General features: G+C 34.7%; 1 protein-coding gene and 1 long non-coding RNA gene across 4 annotated transcripts in view; one reads left to right on the plus strand and one right to left on the minus strand.

The window, feature by feature from the left end:
* The window catches only part of TMX3 (thioredoxin related transmembrane protein 3), a 44,469-nt gene that overhangs the window by 8,667 nt on the left and 12,224 nt on the right, over positions 1 to 23,578 (plus strand). For 2 of the 3 annotated variants that reach the window (XR_005353352.1, XM_038525827.1), the window contains exons 4-10: positions 487 to 610; positions 8,262 to 8,307; positions 9,637 to 9,717; positions 13,142 to 13,241; positions 13,864 to 13,941; positions 17,873 to 17,939; positions 21,355 to 21,453. Coding sequence is in view for 2 of the 3 variants with exons in the window: in XM_038525827.1 (XP_038381755.1) it covers positions 487 to 610; positions 8,262 to 8,307; positions 9,637 to 9,717; positions 13,142 to 13,241; positions 13,864 to 13,941; positions 17,873 to 17,939; positions 21,355 to 21,453 (595 nt within the window). In the remaining variant the exon portion in view is untranslated. Of the gene's footprint in view, positions 1 to 486; positions 611 to 8,261; positions 8,308 to 9,636; positions 9,718 to 13,141; positions 13,242 to 13,863; positions 13,942 to 17,872; positions 17,940 to 20,113; positions 21,215 to 21,354; positions 21,454 to 23,578 lie in introns of those variants that run through there. The other variant, XM_038525828.1, reaches the window with a different exon arrangement.
* LOC106557620 lies at positions 409 to 22,625 on the minus strand. Its single transcript, XR_005353353.1, has 4 exons — positions 22,478 to 22,625; positions 17,086 to 17,142; positions 2,624 to 2,691; positions 409 to 2,165 (listed from the first exon to the last, which is right to left on the minus strand). It is a non-coding gene; the product is annotated as an uncharacterized LOC106557620 (long non-coding RNA).

A 23,578-nucleotide genomic window follows, 5' to 3' on the forward strand; every position in this document is an offset into this window, starting at 1 on the left:
AATAGCAGTGTTGAGGTATGTGCTAGGAGTTAAACTAAGCAGTGTTGGGATCCCTGGGTGGCGCAGTGGTTTAGCGCCTGCCTTTGGCCCAGGGCGTGAACCTGGAGACCCGGGATCGAATCCCACATCGGGCTCCCGGTGCATGGAGCCTGCTTCTCCCTCTGCCTGTGTCTCTGCGCCTCTCTCTCTCTCTCTCTCTCTCTCTCTCTCTCTCTCTATGTGACTATCATAAATAAATAAAAATTAAAAAAAAAAAATAAAATAAAATAAGCAGTGTTGAGGTATGTGCTAGGAGTTAAAATAATTAGATTCATGTTTTGTGTTTTACCTTTTATTATGAAACTGCTTTGGAAATTATATTTAGACTTTGTATCTAAAACGACTGTTCATCAGATCATTAATCAAAGAGATTTCTTTAAAAATTAAGATTGCTATACACAATAGCGCAACATTTTAGTGGCTGTCTTTTCTTTTTCCCCCAACAAGTTTTATGCACCATGGTGTGGCCATTGTAAAAAACTGGAACCGATTTGGAATGAAGTTGGTCTTGAGATGAAAAGCATTGGTTCTCCAGTTAAAGTTGGAAAGATGGATGCTACTTCCTATTCTAGTAAGCATTTTCTCAGTTTATTGTTTTTTTTACTGTTCTCATACTGAAAGTGGTTTAATTACGTGAAGGAGTATTCAAGGTAGGAGGAAGAAACACTTATTTTTTGCTCAGATGAATTAAGGTTATCTTAATAATTGAAGATTGTATACTTTATGAGTTAAGTGAATTAGCCACCAAATGTGTAATATGCAGTATATGTTAATCTTGTGCCTAACGGTGTATAAGCCATTGTTCCTATTGAGCCTGCTTGAGATACTCTGTTTACCTGAGGCAACTTCTGAAATTTGGGTGTTAAACTGTTGATGTTGCTGTGTTGACTTCAGAATGAGAGTTGTCTGAGTAGCCAGAGATGACCTATTAGAGGAATAAACGGGGACCTACAAGGTGAGGTAGAATAAATACAGTGGAGGATCAGGAAAGTTATTCACATTCGAGAGAAAACCTTAGAGTTGAAAATGAGCTTAATAAGTATGTTGCAGAGGATAGAATGTCTTAAAGCAGAGATTGACAAACCACAGCCCGTGGACAGGATCTGGCCCACTGCCCACGTTTGTAAAGGGAGCTGTATTGGAACCCGGCCACACTCATTTGTTTACTGCTGTCTGTGCCTATCTTCAAGCATCAGTGAGTAAGTTGAGTTGTAACAGATTGTTTTCCCTCAGTGCCTAAGCTACTTGTTATCTGACCTTTTTCAGAAAAGTTTACCAATGCCTATATTAAAGGATTTGAGAAAAGAAGAACTTAAGTTTAGAGAAGTATGAAGTATAGAAATTTGGAAAGAGCATGGCTTCAGAAAGCAGACCTGAATTCAAATCCTGCTTCTGCCTGCTACTTTTGCCATGTAACATGGGGAAAGTTTCTTAACATCTCTAAGCTTTGATGTCCACATTGGTAAATATTTAATTATCGTGTGTCTTTCATTGGTTTTTTTGAGATTTGAATGATGTAGCACCTGTAAAGTCCCTTGTAGTATTCAATACATATAGGTTCCCTTTTCCTTGAATTGATGAAGAAAGTAGAATTATATAATGTACATTTCTTTTTAGGAAATCAGGATTGTGTTCAGGATACAGCTTTGGAAAAGGACAGGCCTATGCTTTAATCCCAGATCTGGCATATGCTACTTCTGGGGCTTTGGAGAAGGCCTTAACCTCTCAATTTTAGTTTCTGTCTATAAATGGAGGAGTAATAATCTTGAAGGTTGTGTGGATTGTATTAACACTTCATATTCAAAACCCCTCACACAATGGCTAGTGCATATAACATGAAGTATAAGACCAGATTTTAGGGGTCCCTTGTGTCATAAAGTTTTGGATTTTACAGTTGCCAATTAGGAGATATTGTACATTTTTGAGAAGATAGTTGACTTGATAAAATTGTTTTTGGCAGCAACATGTAGGATAGAAAAGAAAAGCAGTTAGAGACAAGAAGATCATGTAACTCAACTTTTGTATGCATGTTGGTGTAGGAGCCCAGACTTCGTAGTGACAGTGAAGAGGAAACTGATCCTTACAGACATCTTCAAGGATGAAATCACAGATGTGATAGACTGGCTCTGTAATACAAAGAATAATCAGAAGTAACAGTGTAAGATTCTTAGTGTAGTTACTGAACTACACTACTCCTGGCTATATAAAAAGAGTAATTAATTTTCTGTGTGTTTCCATGTTAGTAGCTCTTGTGAGTTTATGGCATTTTTGGTTTACTGAAGTTTGGGAACAGGGAACTAGAGAACAGTTAGATATGAGGGCTGGAATCACAGTCAAACAAATGAGTCATTGAAAGTTTGAGAGACCAGAGTAATGGCAAGAATTACTGCAGACAGAGAATAATGCTTGGGTTGATTTCTTGAAATAAGCTTTTAGGAATGTTTGAGAAATTATTGCTTTGAACTGTTGCTCCTGAAAATAAGTTCTGTGTCTAGGCAATCTTGTGTCAGTCTTGTTGATTCTACCTGCGTGTACATACATTCATTCGCATAGTCCGTTGTATTTACTCAGCGTGTTTACTCACTTCTCTGTTAGTCTCTAGAGATCAAAGGAAGACCAAAACAAATCCTTCTTGTCCAGGAAGTGCTTAGTCTAATAGAAGGAAAAACATGAATAAACCAACAAGTACAATAAAGTCTCAAACGTGACAAATTCTTGTGATTATTTGAATCATTTAGTGGAGTCATAAAGTAAAATAATGTGTAAAGGGGTGTGGGTACATGATGACAAATAATCAATGAAAAAATTAGTACCAATAAATCAGTAAAAACCTTAATGATGAACTACTCATGTGATGCTACAATGATAATAACTATTTACAGTAAGTCAGTTATTTTTATAGTATCTAATTTATTAGCTTACTATTCAGTATGTAGTAAGTACCCATGTATGTCACTATTAAGTGACACTATGTTTAGGGAAAAAATATCTAAGATTTCTTTCTGAGTAGCTTAGAAAAGAAAATGTTTTAAATGCTCAGATTAAAATACAACGTTCTTATAGGCATTAAGACTTCATATATGGTTTGTAGTTTTTTAGATACTTCATGATGGGACTATTTTTCATCCCATTATTCATAATCTATTAAAAGGTTTAATTTTTGCCTCCCATATGTGGTTGTTATAGATTTGTTGTTCTCTCAGCATTGTGTTATATATTATATTGTATTAAGAGGAGGAAGAAACCTGTATAGCCCACACAGAGCACATTTTCTCAAGCAAACCATCTAGCTTTGGGAAAAGGGATAGGGGAGCTGGTATATATGAGAATGATCCTCTCCCAAGTATTGTGATGGGTGTTCTATACTTTATATCCTTTATGCGTTGGATGTGCAGCACTAAACCCGCCACCCCTTTTCCCAAGCCACCTGGTAATGCTTGCTTGTAAATCTTTTGGACTACTTGCATCATACAGACATAGCCTATTGAAAAGTCATTCTTTTGTCAAAAATTTGTACAGTCAGTATTCACTCAATGGGTATTTAATGAGCCCTTACTATATGCCAGAATGAACCAGGCACATTCTAGGCAGCTATGATACATCAGTCACCAATACAGACAACAATTTCTACTCTCATGGAAATTATATTCTAGAAGAGAGAGACAACAATAACCAATAGACATAAGTCAATTGTTATGTTACTTAGTGTTTGATGTCTGCCATAGATGCATTTTCTATTTTAATTATAGAATCAAGGAGATATTTTATGTGTTATGGAGAAAAAGAGTATTATCTTACTAGTATTTAAAAAAAAGGTGTATTTGAAAACTACTGTCTAGAGATGACACATAGATTTTAGACATATAATTCTGTAAGTGTACTTAAATACCTCAAGGAAGCTCCATTACAGGAATTTTAGTAGAAACAGGTAAAGAAATTGATTTTTTTTTAAACTCACTGTCAACATTTTTCTGTGTCTGTTTCATATGTATTTCATCCATCTCCATAGGTCACTTTTCAGGCATTTACAGCATTAGTGTATCTCAGCATTTAGTCTGCAGACCACCTGCATTAGGATTACCTGGGCTGTTCAATGTAAATTTAGACTCTGAAGACGCACACCAGCCCTACCCAATGAAAGTCTTTGAGACTGGGTCATGAGAATCTATATTTTTAGCGTGGACTTCAGGTAATTCTGCTGCACATCTAAATTGGAGAACCATAGAGTGAAGTATTATTCTGATGAATAGTTACTGATAGGACTGGGCTTGAGGTGGGTTAGGATTATTCAGTGATCAAGTATAGAAAATCTCTGAGAGTAGCTTATTTCTCAATCACGTAAGTGCAGAGATTGGAAGCACGTGCCGTCATATTCAGTCCAGCAAATCTCTGGGTATAGAATTCTTGAACTAGAGAAATTTGAACTATTATGGATTACCCTGGCCTGTGTGTTTGGAATTATATCAAAATTTTCTTGATGCATGGTTTTAACTAATAATGCTATAATTAACATTAAAAAAAAACTGTAAAGATACGTATTTTAGCTTCTCGTTCTGTACATATCCCTTCCAAAATCAAGTACCAGAATTGTTTCTCTTTTGCAAGTTAAAATATGGTGTGATACCACCTGTAATGGTGTACTGATTTCTATATGGAACCACTAAAATTCTGTTTATTCCTCAACATAAGTGTGATAATCATTTTTTATGTTAAAGGTCATAATTTACTTCTCAGTGATGTGTGAACTTGGAATGACATTTGGCCAATAATATTCTGATTTCTTGCTCACAGATTATATTGGCAAGTTAGTTTTACCTTTTTTCTAAATTAGAAGCCCTTTTTGGTCAGTGACTATGTTTCAGAGTTGCTCAGTCTGAGCACGAAGGATACTTTGGCCAGATAATTCTGTTTAGGGGAAGGGTTGCTGTGCATTTTAGAATATTTGGCAACATCTCTGATCATCTTCTCATCCCCCTAGTGTCCTCCTAAGTGATGGCAATGAGAAGTGTCTCTAGACATCACCCAGAGTCTCCTGGAGACATAATCTCCCCCAGTTGAGGACAACTGCTGTATTTTTTCTCCTTTTTGTGTTAGACACATAGTAACACTCCAGAAATACTAAGAAAGGTAGAATCTTGAGCTGAAAAAGGACTTGACATAATGTCAAGTCCAGCTGCTCCCTTCTTCCCCCAGCCTGTTGTGTAGATGAAATAATAGCAGGTAGTTAAATGACAGTGATTTCAAACACCAAACTTAGAGGCAGAATTAGGACCAGAATTTGAGATCACCACAATTCATATCCAAGCCTAGCTTTAACATCAGGTTGTTATCATTTCAAAGAGAAAACAGGAAGGAAGTAGGGAGCTTCATGTTTAAGTTCATTTTTTGAGCATTTAAAATTACAGAATTTCAGAGAAGTTATTCATGTTACAAATGGATTCTTGAATTTATGAAGGAATTGATCTCAGGTTTCTATGCAAACCGTTGTTGTTTAATATGAAAAAATAAAGAACAAAAAGTTAAACTCAGACTTGAGCTTCATTCGTAGTCCTGCTACCTCAAACACATTACCAGATCTTCTGAAGTATTAGTGTCTTTACCTGAAAAGTAACATCAGCACCTTTCTCCTGCTCACAAAATTGTCTCAAGGTGTAGTTGAAGGTCTGCTAAAGTCAGTTATATTTTACATGTGATAGTTCTTATTATCTGCACACTGATGTGTCAGCAGATAATTACCTAACAGTGAGATTTGGAACAGAAATAGGAAACGGACTTTGCATTTGAGGATCTCTGTGTGCCAGGCTTTCTCTTAGATTCTTTTCCACATGTTTTCTCATTTAAATCCCACCCATAAACTGAGCAAGGTGAGTACTGTCCTCAGAAGGGAAAGAACTGCTTGCATGGTAAATGAGATGTTAGAATCCTAGCCTACATCATTTTAAGTCTATAACCCGTGCTTTGCTTGTGTGCTTTTTATATTATTATTACTGTTATTATTATTATTATTATTATTATTATTATTATTATTATTATTATTATTATACAGGGTTTTCTTTTAAGATTTTATTTATTGATGAGACGGGCAGAGGGACAGGCAAAGGGAGAAACAGGCTCCTTGTGGGGAGCCTGATGCAGGACTCGATTCCAGGACCCTTGGATCACATCCTGAGCCAAAGGCAGATTTTCAGCCACTGAACCACCCAGGCATCCCTTTACAATTGTTTTCATGGGGAAACCTAAGTTTAAGGTTTTAGGAGTGACCATCAATTGAAATTCTATCAGAAATTAAATTTAATGCTCAAAGAGTCAAGGTACTAGAGAGTGGGTTAGTTATACATTTCCATCTTACAAATAAGTTGAGGCCAGGGAAATGAAGTGTGATGGTATTAAACGTGGAGCTGGGATTTTCTCTCTAAAACTTGTTTTGAGAATCACAAAACAAGTTTTGTATTTTCTCATTGCGTATTTTATTTGGTTTGTTTATAAATAAGCTTTACAATAAACAAAGAATTGATAGCGGGATACCCTCCCCCCCATCAATTATATTAGTCTTAATTGAAAGTAATTAAGGGCTAATATTTTCCTGCCTTCTTCATTTGGGAAGGGGGGGCATTAACATATTTTACTCACATAATCCTCCCCCAAATCATTCTTATTTTTTTACTTAGAAGTCAGTCTCAATAACCAGTCTTTAGTTAGACTCTGACAGAATTAAATCCTACATTAGAGATGGGCAAAATAAATTCTGTAATTGGTTTAAGTTCACATACCTATTCAGAAGCAAGACCTATGTCTTCAGGGACGCCTGAGTGGCTCATGGTTGAGCATCTGCCTGTGACTCAGGTCATGATCCTGGGGTCCTAGGATCAAATCTCGCATCGGGGGTCCCCACAGGGAACCTGCTTCTCCCTCTATGTCTCTGCCTCTGTGTCTCTCATAAACAAAATCTATTTTTTTTAAAGACCTATATCTTCAGGACTGAGTTATTTTTGTTACCTCTACTGTTTGTGTTGCTTCTAATAAAAACCAGTGTTGATCACTGCAACCTTCTAGTCACCTTTCTCCATATGTTTAAGGTAGAAACTGTTGGGGACGAAGGAAGGCTGAGAGATTTTGACTATTATTTTGCCACAAATTTACTTAGTCATTATTCTTGTGTATTGGGCAGTGCTAAGAAACCAGAGTAATGTTTACTAAAGTGATTGGTGAACCAGATCCCACATATAGTAGTGTCCTTATATCCAACCATGGTAAAATGTCCTTGAAATAAGTAAAATTAACAAAGAGATCATATGAATAAAGACATTATATTTTACTTAAACTGGTATATGTATAAGTATACTGTATATCACCTCTTACCTGATGCAGTTCATTTCTTTGCTGTCCTGGTTGCTTTGAATCTGTAGTTACAGATACTAATTTGCAGTAGTGATTTCTATACCTCTTAAAGTTCTAATTCTCTATTTGATTATTTTTGTTTCTTTTTCCTTCAAAAAAGATGCCATATCTCATTTTAATTAATGTGAGGACTTCAGAATAATCTTCAAAAATAACTAGAATTATTCTAGGTTATTACAAAAGCAGAAACTTCTAAAACAAATAAGGTTGCTTTTAGGTCATGTGTTGATGGCAGAAATTAAGTAATTTTGCAAATACAGTTTATCTTTTTAAAATTAAAATACAGTGCAGTTCTTTCAAGACTCAGAAAACACTAAAGAAAAGGATGATGAGCTTTGATTTTTTGTTGTTTTTTTATGTTATTTATTTTTGCAAGGAACCAGTGAGACCTAGAAAAATTTGTTCTGGAAAATGAAATCAAATGACAAGTGAGACTTTGTGTGTGTTTGTGTATGTATATATATATATACATTAAATATATATACACACATTAAATATATATATACACACATCTATATATATTTATCTTTTAAAATAACGACTTTAGAGATAAAATATTAACTATTCTTTTGGCATTAATTTCTTAATTTGTCATAGTGTTTTGTGCTAGACATAAGTTGTATTATTAAGTAATTGTTTTTTATGAGAATGTCATGTTTTTTCCTTTTTTGGGTGTGAATTTATATTCTTCTTTAAGACTTAAAAGCAAGACGTTTTTATGAGTTTGTATAAATCTATATATTTTTTTAAGTAAAAGGCTCGTTTACTACCTAGTTTCTCATTTAAAAAAAAATTTAGAATTATTTATTCTTTTTCTTATCAAGGCATTGCTTCAGAGTTTGGAGTTCGAGGTTATCCAACAATTAAGCTGTAAGTTGAGTGTTGTATGTTTATATGTGTATTTTTATTAGTTCACTCTACTTACGTTTTATTACATTAATTTCTGGTAGCTTCCTTGAAGGATTGAAAATTTGGGTTTAGCAATTCTTTCTAGGTACAGCATGTGATCAAAGAGAGAGGGACTGCATCTTCCTGCTTTTCTGTGTATTTAAGTGAGTGTGTTGTTTACGACTAATTCACCGAATGCGCTCTGAGTGCTTACCGTGGCAGGCATCGTGCACACAAGATGTACAGCTGTAAAGTATGGAAGCCCTTTTACCCTTGAGGAGCTCAAGAGTGTATTCTGCTGTATCACCTGAATCCTGTTTCCTAGCAAAGTTTTACTTTTCTATAATTGAAATAGACTTAATTCATTAGAGAGGAAAGAAAGAGAATCAAATTGATGGATTTAATTCTAATCTGTAAGTGTTGACAAAGTCTAATATAAAGTGTATGTAAATTGGGAGAAATGGTATGCTAATTCTAAATGATTTATCTTATAATCATTTTATTGAGTTTATTTCTTGAGTTTCATTCTTATTTTGGTAATGTGCAAGTTGAATTATTTTAAAACTTATTTTTATAATAAAGTAAGCTTTATTTCGGTGTTTTAAAATCTCAAATCTCAAAATTTGACTATTCTTAATTTTTAATTTCTTGGGTTTTGTGTTGACTTCCCCCTTCCCCTAGCTTTAAAAAATGTTGCTCAGCCTCTTTTACTTGTGTTAAGTAGAATATCCTTTCTGTTCTTTTTGTTTAATCATAGATGGTCTATTGTACTTTCACATTTTTTAAAAATCTCATTTAGACACATCATTGACAGACTTTTGAAAAATTATCTTAATTTTCTAGAATAAGTGTTTTATGCATTGTTCTACTGTGTAATCTTGGAGCATATTTCAAGTTCCTATGATGTTGTGTTGCTTAAAATTTGTTTTCTTAATACCAAAATACTATTAATTCTCTATCATTTTTTTTTACTAGAGAAGATAGTAAGAAATACAATGCTTTGACAAGCTTTTGACCATGAATGCGTACACTTTTCAGGAGGTATAGACACAATGCAGCTATCAGATACACAATAAACTATTTTCATGTAGTTTTAATAAAATACAACCTTTTTCTTTATATTCTAAGTTGTTGGTCCCCTGAAGCCAGTTGCCTACTATATTTTACATGGTTATGCTACTTCTCAACTCTGCATTTACTATTTTACATACTATAATTTATGTAACAATAGTGATTAGCATTAACTATTAAGACTATTTCAACTATTAAGTTGAAATAATCTAAGCTTTTATCCTTTTTTTTCTTTTTAAGATTAAAGGGGGACTTGGCATATAATTATAGAGGACCACGAACTAAAGATGATATTATTGAGTTTGCTCACAGAGTGTCTGGGTAAGTTTTTATTAGGAAAGGCTTTTTTGCTATATGGTTACATTTCACAGAAGCAATGTCCACAATAGCCACAATATGGAAGCAGCCCAAATGTCCATTAACAGGTGAATGTATAAAGAAGAGATGGGATATATATATATATTCTATTGCATACATATATACAGATATATATATGAGCAATATTCTATTGCATAGCCATCAAAAAAGAATGAAATCTTGTATTTGGAATAATGTGGATGGTACTATGTTAAGTGAAAGAAATCAATCAGAAAGACAAATATCATATGATTTCACTGATATGTGGAATATAAGAAACAAAACATGAACATAAGGGTAGGGAAGAAAAAATAAAATGAGATGAAATCAGAGAGAGAGACAAACCATAATAGATTTTTAACTCTAGGAAACAAACTGAGGGTCTCTGGAGGGAAGAGGGGTTGGGGGGAATGGAGTAACTGGGGGATGGGCATTAAGGAGGGCACATGAAGTAATGAGCACTGGGTGTGATATACAACTGATGAATCTCTAAATACTACCCCTGAAATTAATAATATACTATATATTAACTAAATTGAATGTAAATAAAAATATTTTTTTAAAAAGATACTAATACTTTAAAATTAAATGCAGTTTTGGAGCACCTGGGTGGCACAGTCGGTTAAGCATCCAACTCTTGATTTTGGCTCAGGTCATGATCTTGGGATCCTGAAATTGAGCCCCATGGTGGTTGCTGTGCTGAGCATGGAGCTTGTTTAAGATTCTTTCTCCCTCCCTAAGCCCCTCCCCACCATGTGTGCACTCTTTCTCTCTCTTTAAAAAGTTACTTAATTAAATAAAAATAAAGCTAAAAGTATTTTAAAAGACCATATTGAACCCGTATGTTTTTAGGTTTAACGTAAATGACATTTGTTCATTTATGACAAAAGGTAGGCATATGTAGCATACCGAAAGAGGAAACAAAAGGAGCTGTGACTTGTATTATATATTTGTTAATCTCACATTAAATTCATTTCATACGTAGAAAAAAAATTTTCCCCAGTTTTCTTATTTATTTTTTATTTTTTGAAAGATTTTATTTTTTTATTTGACAGAGAAAGTGAGAGATCACAAGCGGGGGGGGATGCAGCAGAGGGAGAGGGAGAAGCAGACTCCCTTTGGAACAAAGAGCCCGTGCCAGGCTCAATCCCAGGACCCTGGGATCATGACCTGAGCCCATAGCAGACAATCAACTGAGCCAACCAGGTGCTCCTCCCAGTGGATTTTTTAAAAAATATTTTATTCATTTATTCCTGAAAGACCGAGAGAAAGAGAGGCAAAGGGAGAAGCAGGCTCCACACAGGGAGCCTGACACGTGACCCGATCCTGGGAACCCAGGACCTCGCCCTAGGCCGAAGGCAGGTGCCAAACCACTAAGCCACCCAGGGATCCCCCCCTAGTGGATTTTTTAATGCATTTTCAGAATTTGATTACTTCTAACAACCTTTTATGAATTGTAATTTTTATTTTACTACAAATTTGTTTTTATACCGCTTCATTTATATCAACTTATTTTTCTTGTTACTTAATTTCGGAGTTTTTAAAAGAAACCCCACAATATTATTGTTCTGAATAGACTTGGGCTTTAATCCCTGGCCTGTGATATTGGAAAATTCTTTTTGGATACACCTAAAGTACTTTCCCTGATCTGTCACATGCTGCTTTATGCCATCTGTGAGATATTACTACACATTTTGCTTAAATGTGACATAATTAGAACCCACATACTTATTTGAGTTACTGATCTCTTGAGTTTTTACTGCTAAGAAATCTATAAGCATTTCCTGTTGGTTTGAATGTGATGATTTTGTATTTTAATCTACATCTATCTTGCGGGGCTCTAAAGAAAGTTGGTGCTTATAATTTATTTAGTGCGATTATGTGGAACTTATTAAAGAGAACATTCGGGGCACCTGGGTGGTTTAGTGGTTGAGTGTCTGCCTTTGGCTCAGGTCATGATCCCGGGTCCTGGGATCGAGTCTTGCATCAAGCTCCCTGGAGGGAGCCTGGCTTCTCCCTCTGCCTGTGTCTCTGCTTCTCTCCATGTCTCTCATGAATAAATAAATAAAATCTTTAAATAGATAAATAGATAGACCATTCATCAAAGTAGGTTAAACTATATTAACTTTGAAAGTATAAGTACTTTCTTCTGAGTTTGAATGGGATACATTGATACTTTAAATAGCTTTAAAGTGAATTGAAATATCAGGATGGATTTGTTGAGTGGCCTGACATTGTATGGCTTAAATTATTTGAGAAAAGGCACAGAATTAGGAAAGATCTTTATTCAAGTTTGCAAAACTTACTATATAATTATCACTGTATTTTCTCATCAATTACATATTTCATTTTATTTGCTTTCTGAATATAAATTTTGAGATGACTTTATATTATATGAGGGAATTGCTGGTGGGATGTACTTTATTCCCTGTGATTAGATTAGTCTTCATTTTTGGAAATTTTTAATGAGTTTTATTTTAAGCTTATGATGGCCTTCTCCTGATGTAACTAGGGAAGACTCTGTTGCAAATGAAATTTCATGACTCCGTTCTGGGGTTGCATCACTTAGTAGTTAATTACTGAAGTATGAAAATAGAGGCCAGAGTGGAGTGATGCAATGCGTCTAAGGAATTGTGCATTTTGAAAATGTGTTTGCCTTTGCAAACTCTGTGTTTACTCTTTTGCAAATTTAGTGGAATAAAAAATCTGATCATATGGACCATGCCTCTTTTTTAGTTTTTTAATAATATTTTGCAAGTGATGTTTTGTAAAAACCTTGATGTATTTATTTCTTCCTTGTACTTGGCTTTGAAATATCTTGTATAGTAAAACTATAGAGTTTTGAGGTGCTTATGTGCTATTATGATTATCATTTTCAATTTTATTTTTTCTGAAAAGAATAATATACTTGTGAAACATTTAGATTTTAACCTCTATAGGGTATTATAAAACTAGTATTTAAATGGCCATAAATCTTAACATAGTATAATTATAATTTTCTGAGATAGGACTCCAGTGTGTTACTGTACATGATCTTATGAAAGGGAAAAAAGAATTCTCTTGTGGATCATTTTGTTTTTAGCTAAGGACTCTAAATGGATTATAGGTCTGTCTTGCCTGTCAAAATATTGACTAAGATGGTATTCTTTAAAGGGTTGTATTTTAAACTTAATTTGTTTTTAATTGATAGCTTAAATTGGTACTTTATTTTCATTATGTGAGTACAGTAGTGGTCATGGGCTAAAGTTTTTATTAGATATATGTAGATTGGGTGATGACTTAAAATGCAGTTAATACAACATTAAAACTTTGTAACTTCAGATGTAAATTATATACTGTCTTATGTTCAAGTGCAGATTTGTTTTTTGTTTGTTTTGTTTTCAAACAGGGCTCTAATTCGGCCGCTTCCAAGTCAGCAAATGTTTGAACATGTGCAAAAGAGACATCGTGTATTTTTTGTTTACATTGGTGGAGAGTCACCGTTGAAGGTATCAAATGAGTTTATTTTTTAAATTCACAAATACAAATGTATTGTAATTTAGTTTTCTCTATTCCCAAAACTTGATCCAAACTCAATTATTTCACTCTTATTGGAAATATTTTAGTTCAATCTAAGCATTTTTCTAACAAAAACACTTTCTTATTTGCCCTCTATTGTGTTTGCCTTCATAAAACAGATGATGCTTGCTTTAGTATTTCTTTTGTTACTGACAGGGTTATTCAGATTGTGCTTACTTTTTAGCATTTTTGGCTCTTTGTGACTATGGAGTGCAGTCTGAATGTAAACTTTTTGAAGATCATTTTGCATGCGTGTGTTTATATATGTGCATCTTCCCGTAACTATCAAATTAAATTAATATGAATTGAGCTTCTATTACACTTTATTTAGAGGACTGTCAAAATATTAAGTATCAGTAGTCTTTTTGCTTTAGAAACCATATATTTCATTTGCTGCTTATATTCCATCATCTTTTCACGTTAAAAATGCTTATGGCATCAAATTGGTATGATATTGCTGAGGATGATACTACTTTCTCTGAATGTTTAATGAGGAATGAATTCTGATTTTAATGTTTAAAAGTCACCTCTTTTCTATTTGTAACTTCACAGGAGAAATACATAGATGCTGCTTCAGAATTAATTGTATATACATACTTCTTTTCTGCCTCAGAAGAAGTGGTTCCTGAGGTAATGTTTAAAATTGGATTTTAATGACTTAATTCCACTTTTTAAGTTATTACTTGATTATATTTATCAGATTTATTTACTGTCATATGTGTAGAAACAGTAAACATGTTATCTCTACTTCTGGCACCCAGATTGCTTATTGTTAATAAGCAAATACCACTGGATTCATAGCATTTAGTAATTACGTTTATTATGTTGATTTTTATTCTTTTTAAAATAACAGTGGTAGTAAGTGCGAACTCAAACTATTAAATTGGTTTATAAGTAATGGAATGGTTAATGTATTTATATCTCTTAATTTATAGATGCTGCTTATCTCATCATGTGCCATGCCCTGTATTAAGTCCTGAATAGTTGATGACAAGTAGGATCTTTCAGGGTCCTGATAGGGTGGAGCTTACATTCTCATGGGTAGAGGAAGTGTACTAAATGTTAGTGTTGCAGGTTACATCTTTTGGGTCCTTGGACTGGGATAGTATTTTTCAGTAAACAGATATGTAAACAGGATATAACTGCCATGAAAAAAGAAGTAAAGGAGCATTGTGATAGCAGGGGCATGAGAGTAGGTGACTTCTTTGGATTGGTTGATCAGGAAATGTCTGTCTGGGAAGAAAATATTTGATTTGGGATATATATGATGTGAAGGAGCCATGCAAAGATCTGTGCCCAGAATAAACTAGAAACAGGGAACAGATAAGAACACTGCTGGCATATTTGAGAAATAGATAGTAGGCCGATGTGGCTTGAGAAAGGAGATAGATAGGAAGTAGGCAGAGACCAGTGAAGACCTTGCAGGTCATGACCATGCATGTGATGGGTTGAAGTTAGTGAAGGGTTTGATCCGACATTCATCTTAAGGACATTTCTCTGCTGAGAACAGAATGAATTGGTTAGGGAGAAGAATAGATCCAGAGAGATCAGTTGAACTCTTGAAGTAATCTGCAGAGTTTGAGCTTGGAGGTTTGTAAAGGGATGGGGGGAAAAGTGAAAGCATTGTTGTTTTTTAGAGATGGAATTGTTTGAGCTTACTGACCCGGAGGAGCAGGGAAGAACCAAGGGTGACTCTTTGGTGTTTGGTTTTAACAACTGGGTAATTGGTAATGTTAATCTATGAGCTTGGGAATACTGCAGAAGAAACGAGTTTGGGAATGTGGGAATGATCAAGAGCTTTGAATTGGTCATTTTAGCCTGTTCAGCATATTAGTTAGACATCCAGATACAAGCATCAAATTCACAGCTGGATATAGTGGTCTGGCGTTAAGGCTCTATAAACTTCTAAGACATGGGATGCAAATTTTTAAGCAAATAAATGGGCCCACGACCTAAAGATTGCAAAGGACAGTAAGAGGAAAATAGCTGGAGAGTAGGAAAACAAGATAGGTGGAAAGCCAAGATAAATACTTTTAAAAAGAGGATCAGTTGTACAAGATACTTGGAAAGTGATCGAGATGAGTTGAAGAAAGTAACTATGATACTTGTACACATGGAGGTTATTGGTGGTTTTACAAGAAGTACAGGTGCCTCATTGGTGTCATTTGAGAGAATGCAGGTAAGAAATTGTAAGTTACAGGTATAGACTTCTCTTTGGAAAAGTTTTCCTGAGAAAGGAACCTGAGAAATTGCAATAGCTGACAGGAAACATGAAATTAATTGTCAAGGGAAGCTTTTTCTTTTTAATCAGTATAGGTTACAAAAAATCAAAACAGTGTTTTCCCACAAAGTTATTTCATATTACACATTTGATTAATTTTTGACATTTTTTAATATTTAAATATTTTTAAGAAGATTGCAGAATCACCTAGAATATATATGTGTAGTGCTTCTTGCAATGTGTACATAAATGTTTATCTTTTTTTTTTCATAAATGTTTATCTTATAAATGTATTCTGAAATGATTTTCAGTTCCTTGGGAAAACTTCAGACAGATCTGGTCAGCTTAAACTCATTTTTAGGTTTACTTAGTTTGGTCTCATAAGTTATTTGCAGTATTTTATGTGTATGCATTTCTTTTGAAGGGGAAGAGAAGATAGGGTGGGAGGAGAGCTATATTTGCCATTAGATTCTCAAATAGATGCCTCAAAAGGTTATGAAGCTCTATTCTAAAATGTCTTAAGATCTCTCAGTGTGATGTGAAGGTCTAGAATGGATGGAATCTAGTTCTAGGCCCAGGCCGTTTAGTCCATTCTCTTCTCCAAAACCCAATGTTAGTATGAGAGGTGAGAATGTACACTGTACCCTCTCCTGTGAAGCTGTCCCAGCAGTTTACTGGGAGTGCACCAGAGGGCACCTGCGTCCTGGACCCTGACACCATCTGACACTCACCCCAGTCCTCGAGTAGTGACACATGTCTTAGATCAGAATTCTAGGAGCCTGGAACATCTGTGTGGAAGAGCATAAACAGTATCTGCTATGTGGGCACACTTTTGCTTATTATGTGTTGTTTTTTATTATTGACCTCTCTACTAGTTTCCTCAAACGTTCCTTAGTTATTCTTGCAAATCTCAATATTTGTCATCTCTTTTATAGTTCTGTGTATATGGTTGTAAAAGTCTGCTAAGGGGGAGTCCGTGTTCTTTCAGGGTAATATGAGGATTTTTACTCCCATAGAGAATTTTCAAATAAGGACAAAACCCATGATTTTATATCCCCCCCCCACCCATATTTTTAATTTTAATGTTTGGTCATGCAAAGCTTCCTTAGCTTTACAGCTAGTGTTTATGAAAGCCCTTGTAAGTATGTTAAGGAGATATAAAGATGAATTGACATAATTTCTGACTTCAGGATATTTAGAGGTGAATGGAGAAAAACAGCCTGCAAACAACTGTAATATAAGATAGTAAGTTTAAGGAACAGAAAGCAAGAGAAAGAGGGATTCAGAATATGTGGAAATTAATAGCTGCAAGATTCCATCTCTGTAGTAATGTTATGATGTGGCCAACTCCAGCATTGAAAGAGAGGCATGCTGGATGCTCTAAAATACTTCCAGGGCACCTTTGTGAATGAGTTGCCAAGAGCAGATGAGGAGAGACTTACTTGATGATAGAACCTTACCTAAAAGCTTTACTGCTGACTTTCAAATAGTTATTTTTGTGATGCTGTACCATTTTTTAGTAGTCATGTAAGAGATCATTGTATATTAATTACCTGAAGTATGCCTCCCGTCTTCTCCATACTTCAAGGACAGCCATCTTTATTTTTATCCTGTTGGCAGTTATTTTTATTTTATTAGCTATCAGTTGGTTATTTGTTGTTACTTTTCATTTATTACCACATCATGTAATAATTCTATATGGCTCACCCAATTATATCTCTTCTGTATGGAAACTGATTTCTTTATAATTTTAGTATTTTTAAATAATTACAGCACAGGTATAAGAAGCAGGTACCTTCTGAAATAATATATTATTAATTGCCATTACAAATTCCCATTTTAAAGCCAATTTACATTTTAAACTTGCTCTCACGTATGTTAGTGGATCTAACTTCCCTAACTCTGTGGTGAGGTGGAGACTCCGTTTCCTTGATTCACAGAGAATGAAGCCCACTCCCCAGGATAGCAATGGAGTCCATGCCACAGAGCCCAGGAATGTTGAGGAAGGACTCAAACCTACCCAGTGCTGATTGTTACCTTAGCCACTGCTCCTTAGCCACCTCAAAGTGTGTCTCCTACTAAACTTCTTTGATATCTTTGGGTCTGTTACCAACTCTAAGAATATTCTGTGGTTTTCACACTAACAAACAGCACTGGGCCAGGAGATGTATAAAGAGATAAACCTGTCCTTGGATGAGGTTGGATCGCCTGTGCTCTTTTTAACTATAATGGTTTCGTTCTCATGGTTTTTTTTCTGGCATCTTTCAATACTTTTGAAATCATAGTACCAATTAAAATTTTTTCAATGATACAAAGTATTTACATATCTGATTTTTGCAGTATGTGACACTGAAGGAGATGCCAGCTGTGCTTGTTTTCAAAGATGAAACTTACTTTATTTATGATGGTAAGTTCCAAAGTTGTAACTCATGTAAAACATGTTAAAATTAAAACACTGTGGCTATTATAGGACTTAGGTATTGATGAAAGATTTGGTAGATGCAACTACTTTTTGCCTTTCCCATTAGTTGAATGACAGATTTTTTTTTCCCCTTCAACTTTAGTTTTAACATCTAATGTGTTTTCTGGGTTCTGCCTACAATGATTTTTTTGGAGAGGGTTGGTCAGGTCATTTGACTTTTGAGACATGAACTCTATGCAATTGCTGTTATTTTAAAACATTCAAAACTATTCGTATAAAAAAAGGGATCTAACATCTTAGACTCACAAAAAGGTAAAGAAATAAAACTCCTTCAGTAGTGGCAAGGCCCCTTGGGGGTTATATTCTTTCCTAGCCTCATCTCTCCCTCTTTCTTCCTTCCCTCTCCCCCTAACCACTCACCAGCTAGTCAGCATTTCTTCAATGAAGTTAAATATTAAATACTTGGTCTACATTTGTTATGCCAAACATACATCATAATAAGGAGACTGCTGGGACACCTGGGTGGCTTAGTGAGTTAAAGTATCTGCCTTGAGCTCAGGTCATGATCTCTGGGTCCTGGATTGAAGTCTGGAATTGTCAGCTCCCTGCTCAGTGGGGAGTCTGTTTCTCCCTCTGCCTCTCCCCCTGCTCATGCTCTCTCTCTGTAGCTCTCTGTCTCAACTAAATAAATAAAATCTTTTAAAAAAATAAAAATAAAGAGATGGCTAGAATAGTAAAATCCTATGTATGTACCCATCATCCGGGTTTAGACAATTACCAAGATCTTATCATATTTTCTTCAACAATTTTTTTGTTTGTTGAAGTATGTTAAAGCAAACCCCAGAGGTTTTTCATCACCAGGTGCTTCATTATGCATCTTTTAAAAGATGTCTTTTTTTTTTTCAATAAAATAACTACCTGCTATTATAATACTTAATAAAATTCACAAAAATTTCTTGGCATCATCAAATACCTACTTCCACAATCCCCAAACTGTGCAATGAGGTACCTCAGGCCAGTGTAGCAAAGTCATAGGGGCTCGAAGAGAAATTTTAAATACAAAGGGAAACAGTGAAACTCAACATCTATTAGATACCATATAGCCTACCCAAAAGCAAAAGTGAATGCAAAGTTATGCCTAATAACCTTCTTTGTAACTTTCTAAGTTATGGTTTAATAAACTAGACACTTCAGTTTATTTCTGCTAGTTGCCTTTGAAATACTCAATGCCCTTGTGTGGCTTTTTGTTACTATGTTGGAGAGTACAGATATGGAATATTGTATTCATTACAGAAAAATTGTAGAATGTTATTTTATAACAGAAAAGAAACTAGAACTACTTGAGAGCTGTAAACTTTGGATTACATAAATAATTCCAATGAATAGAATATCTAATAAAAGGAATATTCTGATTTTTTTTTAGTAAAATGAATATTTTAATTATTTTAACAATCATGAAGACAGCATTTCTAAAATCTCCTCTTTTCATTATTTTTAAATAAATGTGAATTTAATTTTTGCTGTAGTGGAACAACTACTATTTGTTATATTTTATGCAGCAGGATACTAATTATGTACGTGATATTTTCATTTTATCCTTGCCATAATCTGGAAGGGTAGATAGGCAGATGAGTGTCCTGAGATTATGAAAGAGATAATTAAGAGTGTTAGATAAGATGATGTATAATTAAATCACAGGTTCATTCATTTGCTCACTGGATACTTATTGATTGTATTAGATATTGGGCTTGAAAAGGAAGTGAAGAGGAACTTGGATATATGAAAATAGGAGAAAGAAAATAGTGCATATCTGCACCGATTCTATCCATTTGCTCTTTGATTACTACACTGCTTGAATGATAAGCACTTAGTTTATATTGTCTTATTTTGTCATTAAAACCATGCTTTTGAGATCAGTATTCTTACTATTTTACAAGTGAAAGGATTAAAGAGGTTTTTTTCTCTCCCCCAAGTTAAAATAATTGATAGTATAATCAAGTGTCTGCTTTCAGATCTCCTCTTCTAGTTCTCCTATGAGTTTATTAACACTTCAGAAAGCCACTTTATTTTTGGAACAAGCCTGATCATATCTGTTTAGATTAAATATGTTCTTTAATCATGGCTAAGAAAGTGCACCTCCTCTTCTCTCCACATTTCAGATATGCCCTCCCTCGAGTGCACAAGAAGATGGGCGAAGTATCTGTAGCTCTTGTGAGGGACCATCATTCTTTAACATGCAGCAGTTAGTATTTAGAACCTGCCCAAAGTCTTCAGATAACACACAGAATTTATCTTGAATGTTTATTCTAATGTTTAATTGTTGTCATGAAGTTTAGAAGCTTTGGGGTCGGGACTTAGAAGGATAGTTTATTTTCTGTATTTCAGATATATCACTTGGTGCAATCTTAAAACATTTGCTTTTGACCTGGAATAGAGATTGTGGCCCCGTACTCAACTCCTAGTTTTATGCTTATTTTTCTAATTTGTAAGTCCAAATCCATAAATACTTTCAGATTTGTGTTATGTCACTTATTTTATAGGTTTGGTAACTTGAAAATGTTTTGTTTAGCAATGCAAGTGACAGAAAAAGCACATTTTCCAAGAAATCATTAAAATCCAGTCTTCCACCAAACATATTGGTAGCCTTTTACATTAGCTTCTTTTTTATGCAGTTATAATAATTGTTCACAGTTACTTCAGAATTATATTTCTAATCAGGACATAATATTTCTCTTGATATTACACATGTTTTTTATCTGCTTAGCAGGAGAATTATTTGATGTTGGAAAAAGGCTAAAATACAATGGCTTTAAATGTGTTAGTTTTACATATGAGAAAGGGTTCTAAGCTGAGGAAGAAATGTCATAAGATAGAGAAGAGCAAAAAAATTGTAATAAGTTACGATACTGCCACCATTCAAGGATAAATGTCAACCCAGGATAGCCATTTGGTAGGAATGTTCTCCTTCATTTGATCATTCTGTCAGTTTTTGTTTTTTTTTCATACTTTGTGTTTTCAAAGCTACAGTCATGCTGTAGTATTGTTTTGCAACCTGCTTTACCACTTAATTATTAATTAAAAAGAATCTATAAATGAGTCTTCCTCATTATGTACCAAAATTGTTTAAATTTTTTCTTATCTAGGGTCTTTCACTTATTTCCTATATTTTTATTTATCTGTCTTGTGCTGTTTTTAATGATGTTCTAGTAAAGAATTGCTTTGTGTATTAATCCTTTTGTACGTCTCATTGTTTCCTTAGAATAGATCTCTAAAAATTAATTTTATGAATTTAAGACTATGATTGTGTCAAGGCATTTTATACATATTGCTAGATTAGAACATTATAAACATTTTAAACTCTTATTTGCATATAACTTATTAGCTTTGTTTAATTTTTAAGAATACGAGGATGGTGATCTGTCATCTTGGATCAACAGGGAGAGGTTTCAGAACTACCTGACTGTGGATGGCTTCCTCTTATATGAACTGGGAGATACCGGTAACAAGCGTATATATACAACTCTCCATCACTCTGCATGATTTTTCCTTAATTGATTTCTTAAATCTGATTCTGTGGGAAATCTTAAGCTCTCTTTCATAATTTTATTGCTTTTTAAGACCTGAATGCCAGTTCTTTTTCATAAGAATAGACATTAATATTAACAAAGAGCAAATATTTGTATGGGAAACAAAGATGAGTTAGAAAAGATTTCCTAGTTAGAACTGAAGTGACAAGAAGAGCAGAGCCTAGATAATAAGGAAATGAGAAGAAATAACCAAGAAGCTATATTAGGAGCTGAATTTGTAATAGGAGTTGGGATACAACTCCTCACCACGTTTGAGGCTGCTTTTACTTGTGACAAAAACATGGGCACCACACCACTGGCATATGATCAAAAATGATGAGCAAAGTAAGTGTATTTATAGATGCAAAAACAAAAGCTAACTATAGGGTCTCAGATGCAAACTACCAAAATTCTAAGAGGCCTAACCATGTAAGTTTTAAGAGGAGGTGTTTTGTAAATTTATAATGATTTCAGTGGAGAAATCATAGGTATTGTCACATTTGTTTTCATTCATAACTTCATGATAAGTGGGATGGAGATACGGTTTTAGATTTTAAAAATGGGAAAATTTTGCTCAAGTTTCATTTTCTTTGTATGAGAAGTAGCGTACATAGAGTTCCTGTCTTTGTGATTTCTTGCTTTTGAATCTGATTAAGAATACAAATTAGAAATGCTCTAATAGGTTCCCATGTTATTTTCAAACTTAGGATATTTGTTCTGGCTCCTGAGCCTGCTTTTTCATGTTCTGTGTCCGGTGACATTTCTATCTTTGCTTATTGCTATAGAGAGAGGTGTGTGGTAGTTCAGTATTAGTCGGTGTGAACACTGTCGTCAAAGATTGTGAGTTTATTTTTGGATTTTTACAGACTGATGCAAAGGGAAAAGGGGAACAGAGGAGGAATACAGTAGTTTCAGTAGTTTTGCTTTCGGTTTGGTAATCATAGGAGACAGCATTACCTTGAAGTAATTAAAGTAGACAGCTCTGGCTCTACTCGAATAGTTTCTTCTCCCAGATTAATTTGGAAAGAAGTTGGCTATGGAATGCTCCCTTTTTGTACAACATAATTGCCCTTGTTCCATTGTGCTGCTGTGGCTCTGATTCTGCTCATTGTCTCATCCGGCTGCTTACCTCATAAGCACAAGAGATCCTGGCTCTGGGTGGCTTCAGACATGTCATGTTCTTTCTCAGAAGTGCTGGTGATGGAGGGTCCCTGCGTCTTCTGACCCCCACTTGAATCTCCCATCTCCTCACTCTACCATCTTCAGCCATACTGACTTCTCCGTTTTCTTAAAAAGGCTGTGCACTTTGCGCCAGTGCACCTTTATACCTGGAATGTATAGTTTATTTTCATTCATCAAAGTCGGACCAAATACTACTTCTTAGGACAATCTTTTACTGATCCCCTCAAGCTACTTATGTTTACTCTACAGTACTCTCTCATAGCGCCCTGTTACTTTCCTTTGGAACTCTTCTCATTGTTAACCGTACATCTGTTTGTGTGTCATAAATGATCTCTATTTGTCTGTTGTTTTCCCTACTAGACTGTGGTTCCCACTCTTTCAGAGATGTGTGTGTGTGTGTGTGTGTGTGTGTGTGTGTTCATCACTCTGCAGCTAAGTCCCATAGCTAATAAATGTGCCTCACAGCTCTTCCCCCTGGCCTAGACCAGAACATGCATACTGAAATGCAGCATCTGGTCTTCTGACTCCCAGGAGCAGTGCTCTGGTTATTACGTCATGCTGTCTCCTAGAGGATATTAGAAATGGATGTGATTTATGTTGTATTTAGGGTTCAGTAAATTTTGAATCAGTTTTGTTCTGTGTATTATTACTAGCAAGTAGTAACCCATGGTACTGCAGGGATAGCATGTAAAAATCTTTCTCTTGTTAGAGGTCATTCTTTTAGAGCTACAGTAATTAATAAATTTCTTTTATTAATTAATAATAAATGTATTTCTTAATATCCTAGCTTTTGACAAAGTATGTAATTTAGTCAGTTTGTCAGTAGTGTGAAAACAGTACGATTTGAATATATAAATTATTAAATATTTAGCTTTT

The sequence above is a fragment of the Canis lupus genome, chromosome 1, assembly GCF_011100685.1.
Source record: "Canis lupus familiaris isolate Mischka breed German Shepherd chromosome 1, alternate assembly UU_Cfam_GSD_1.0, whole genome shotgun sequence".
NCBI classification, from domain to species: Eukaryota; Metazoa; Chordata; class Mammalia; order Carnivora; family Canidae; genus Canis; species Canis lupus.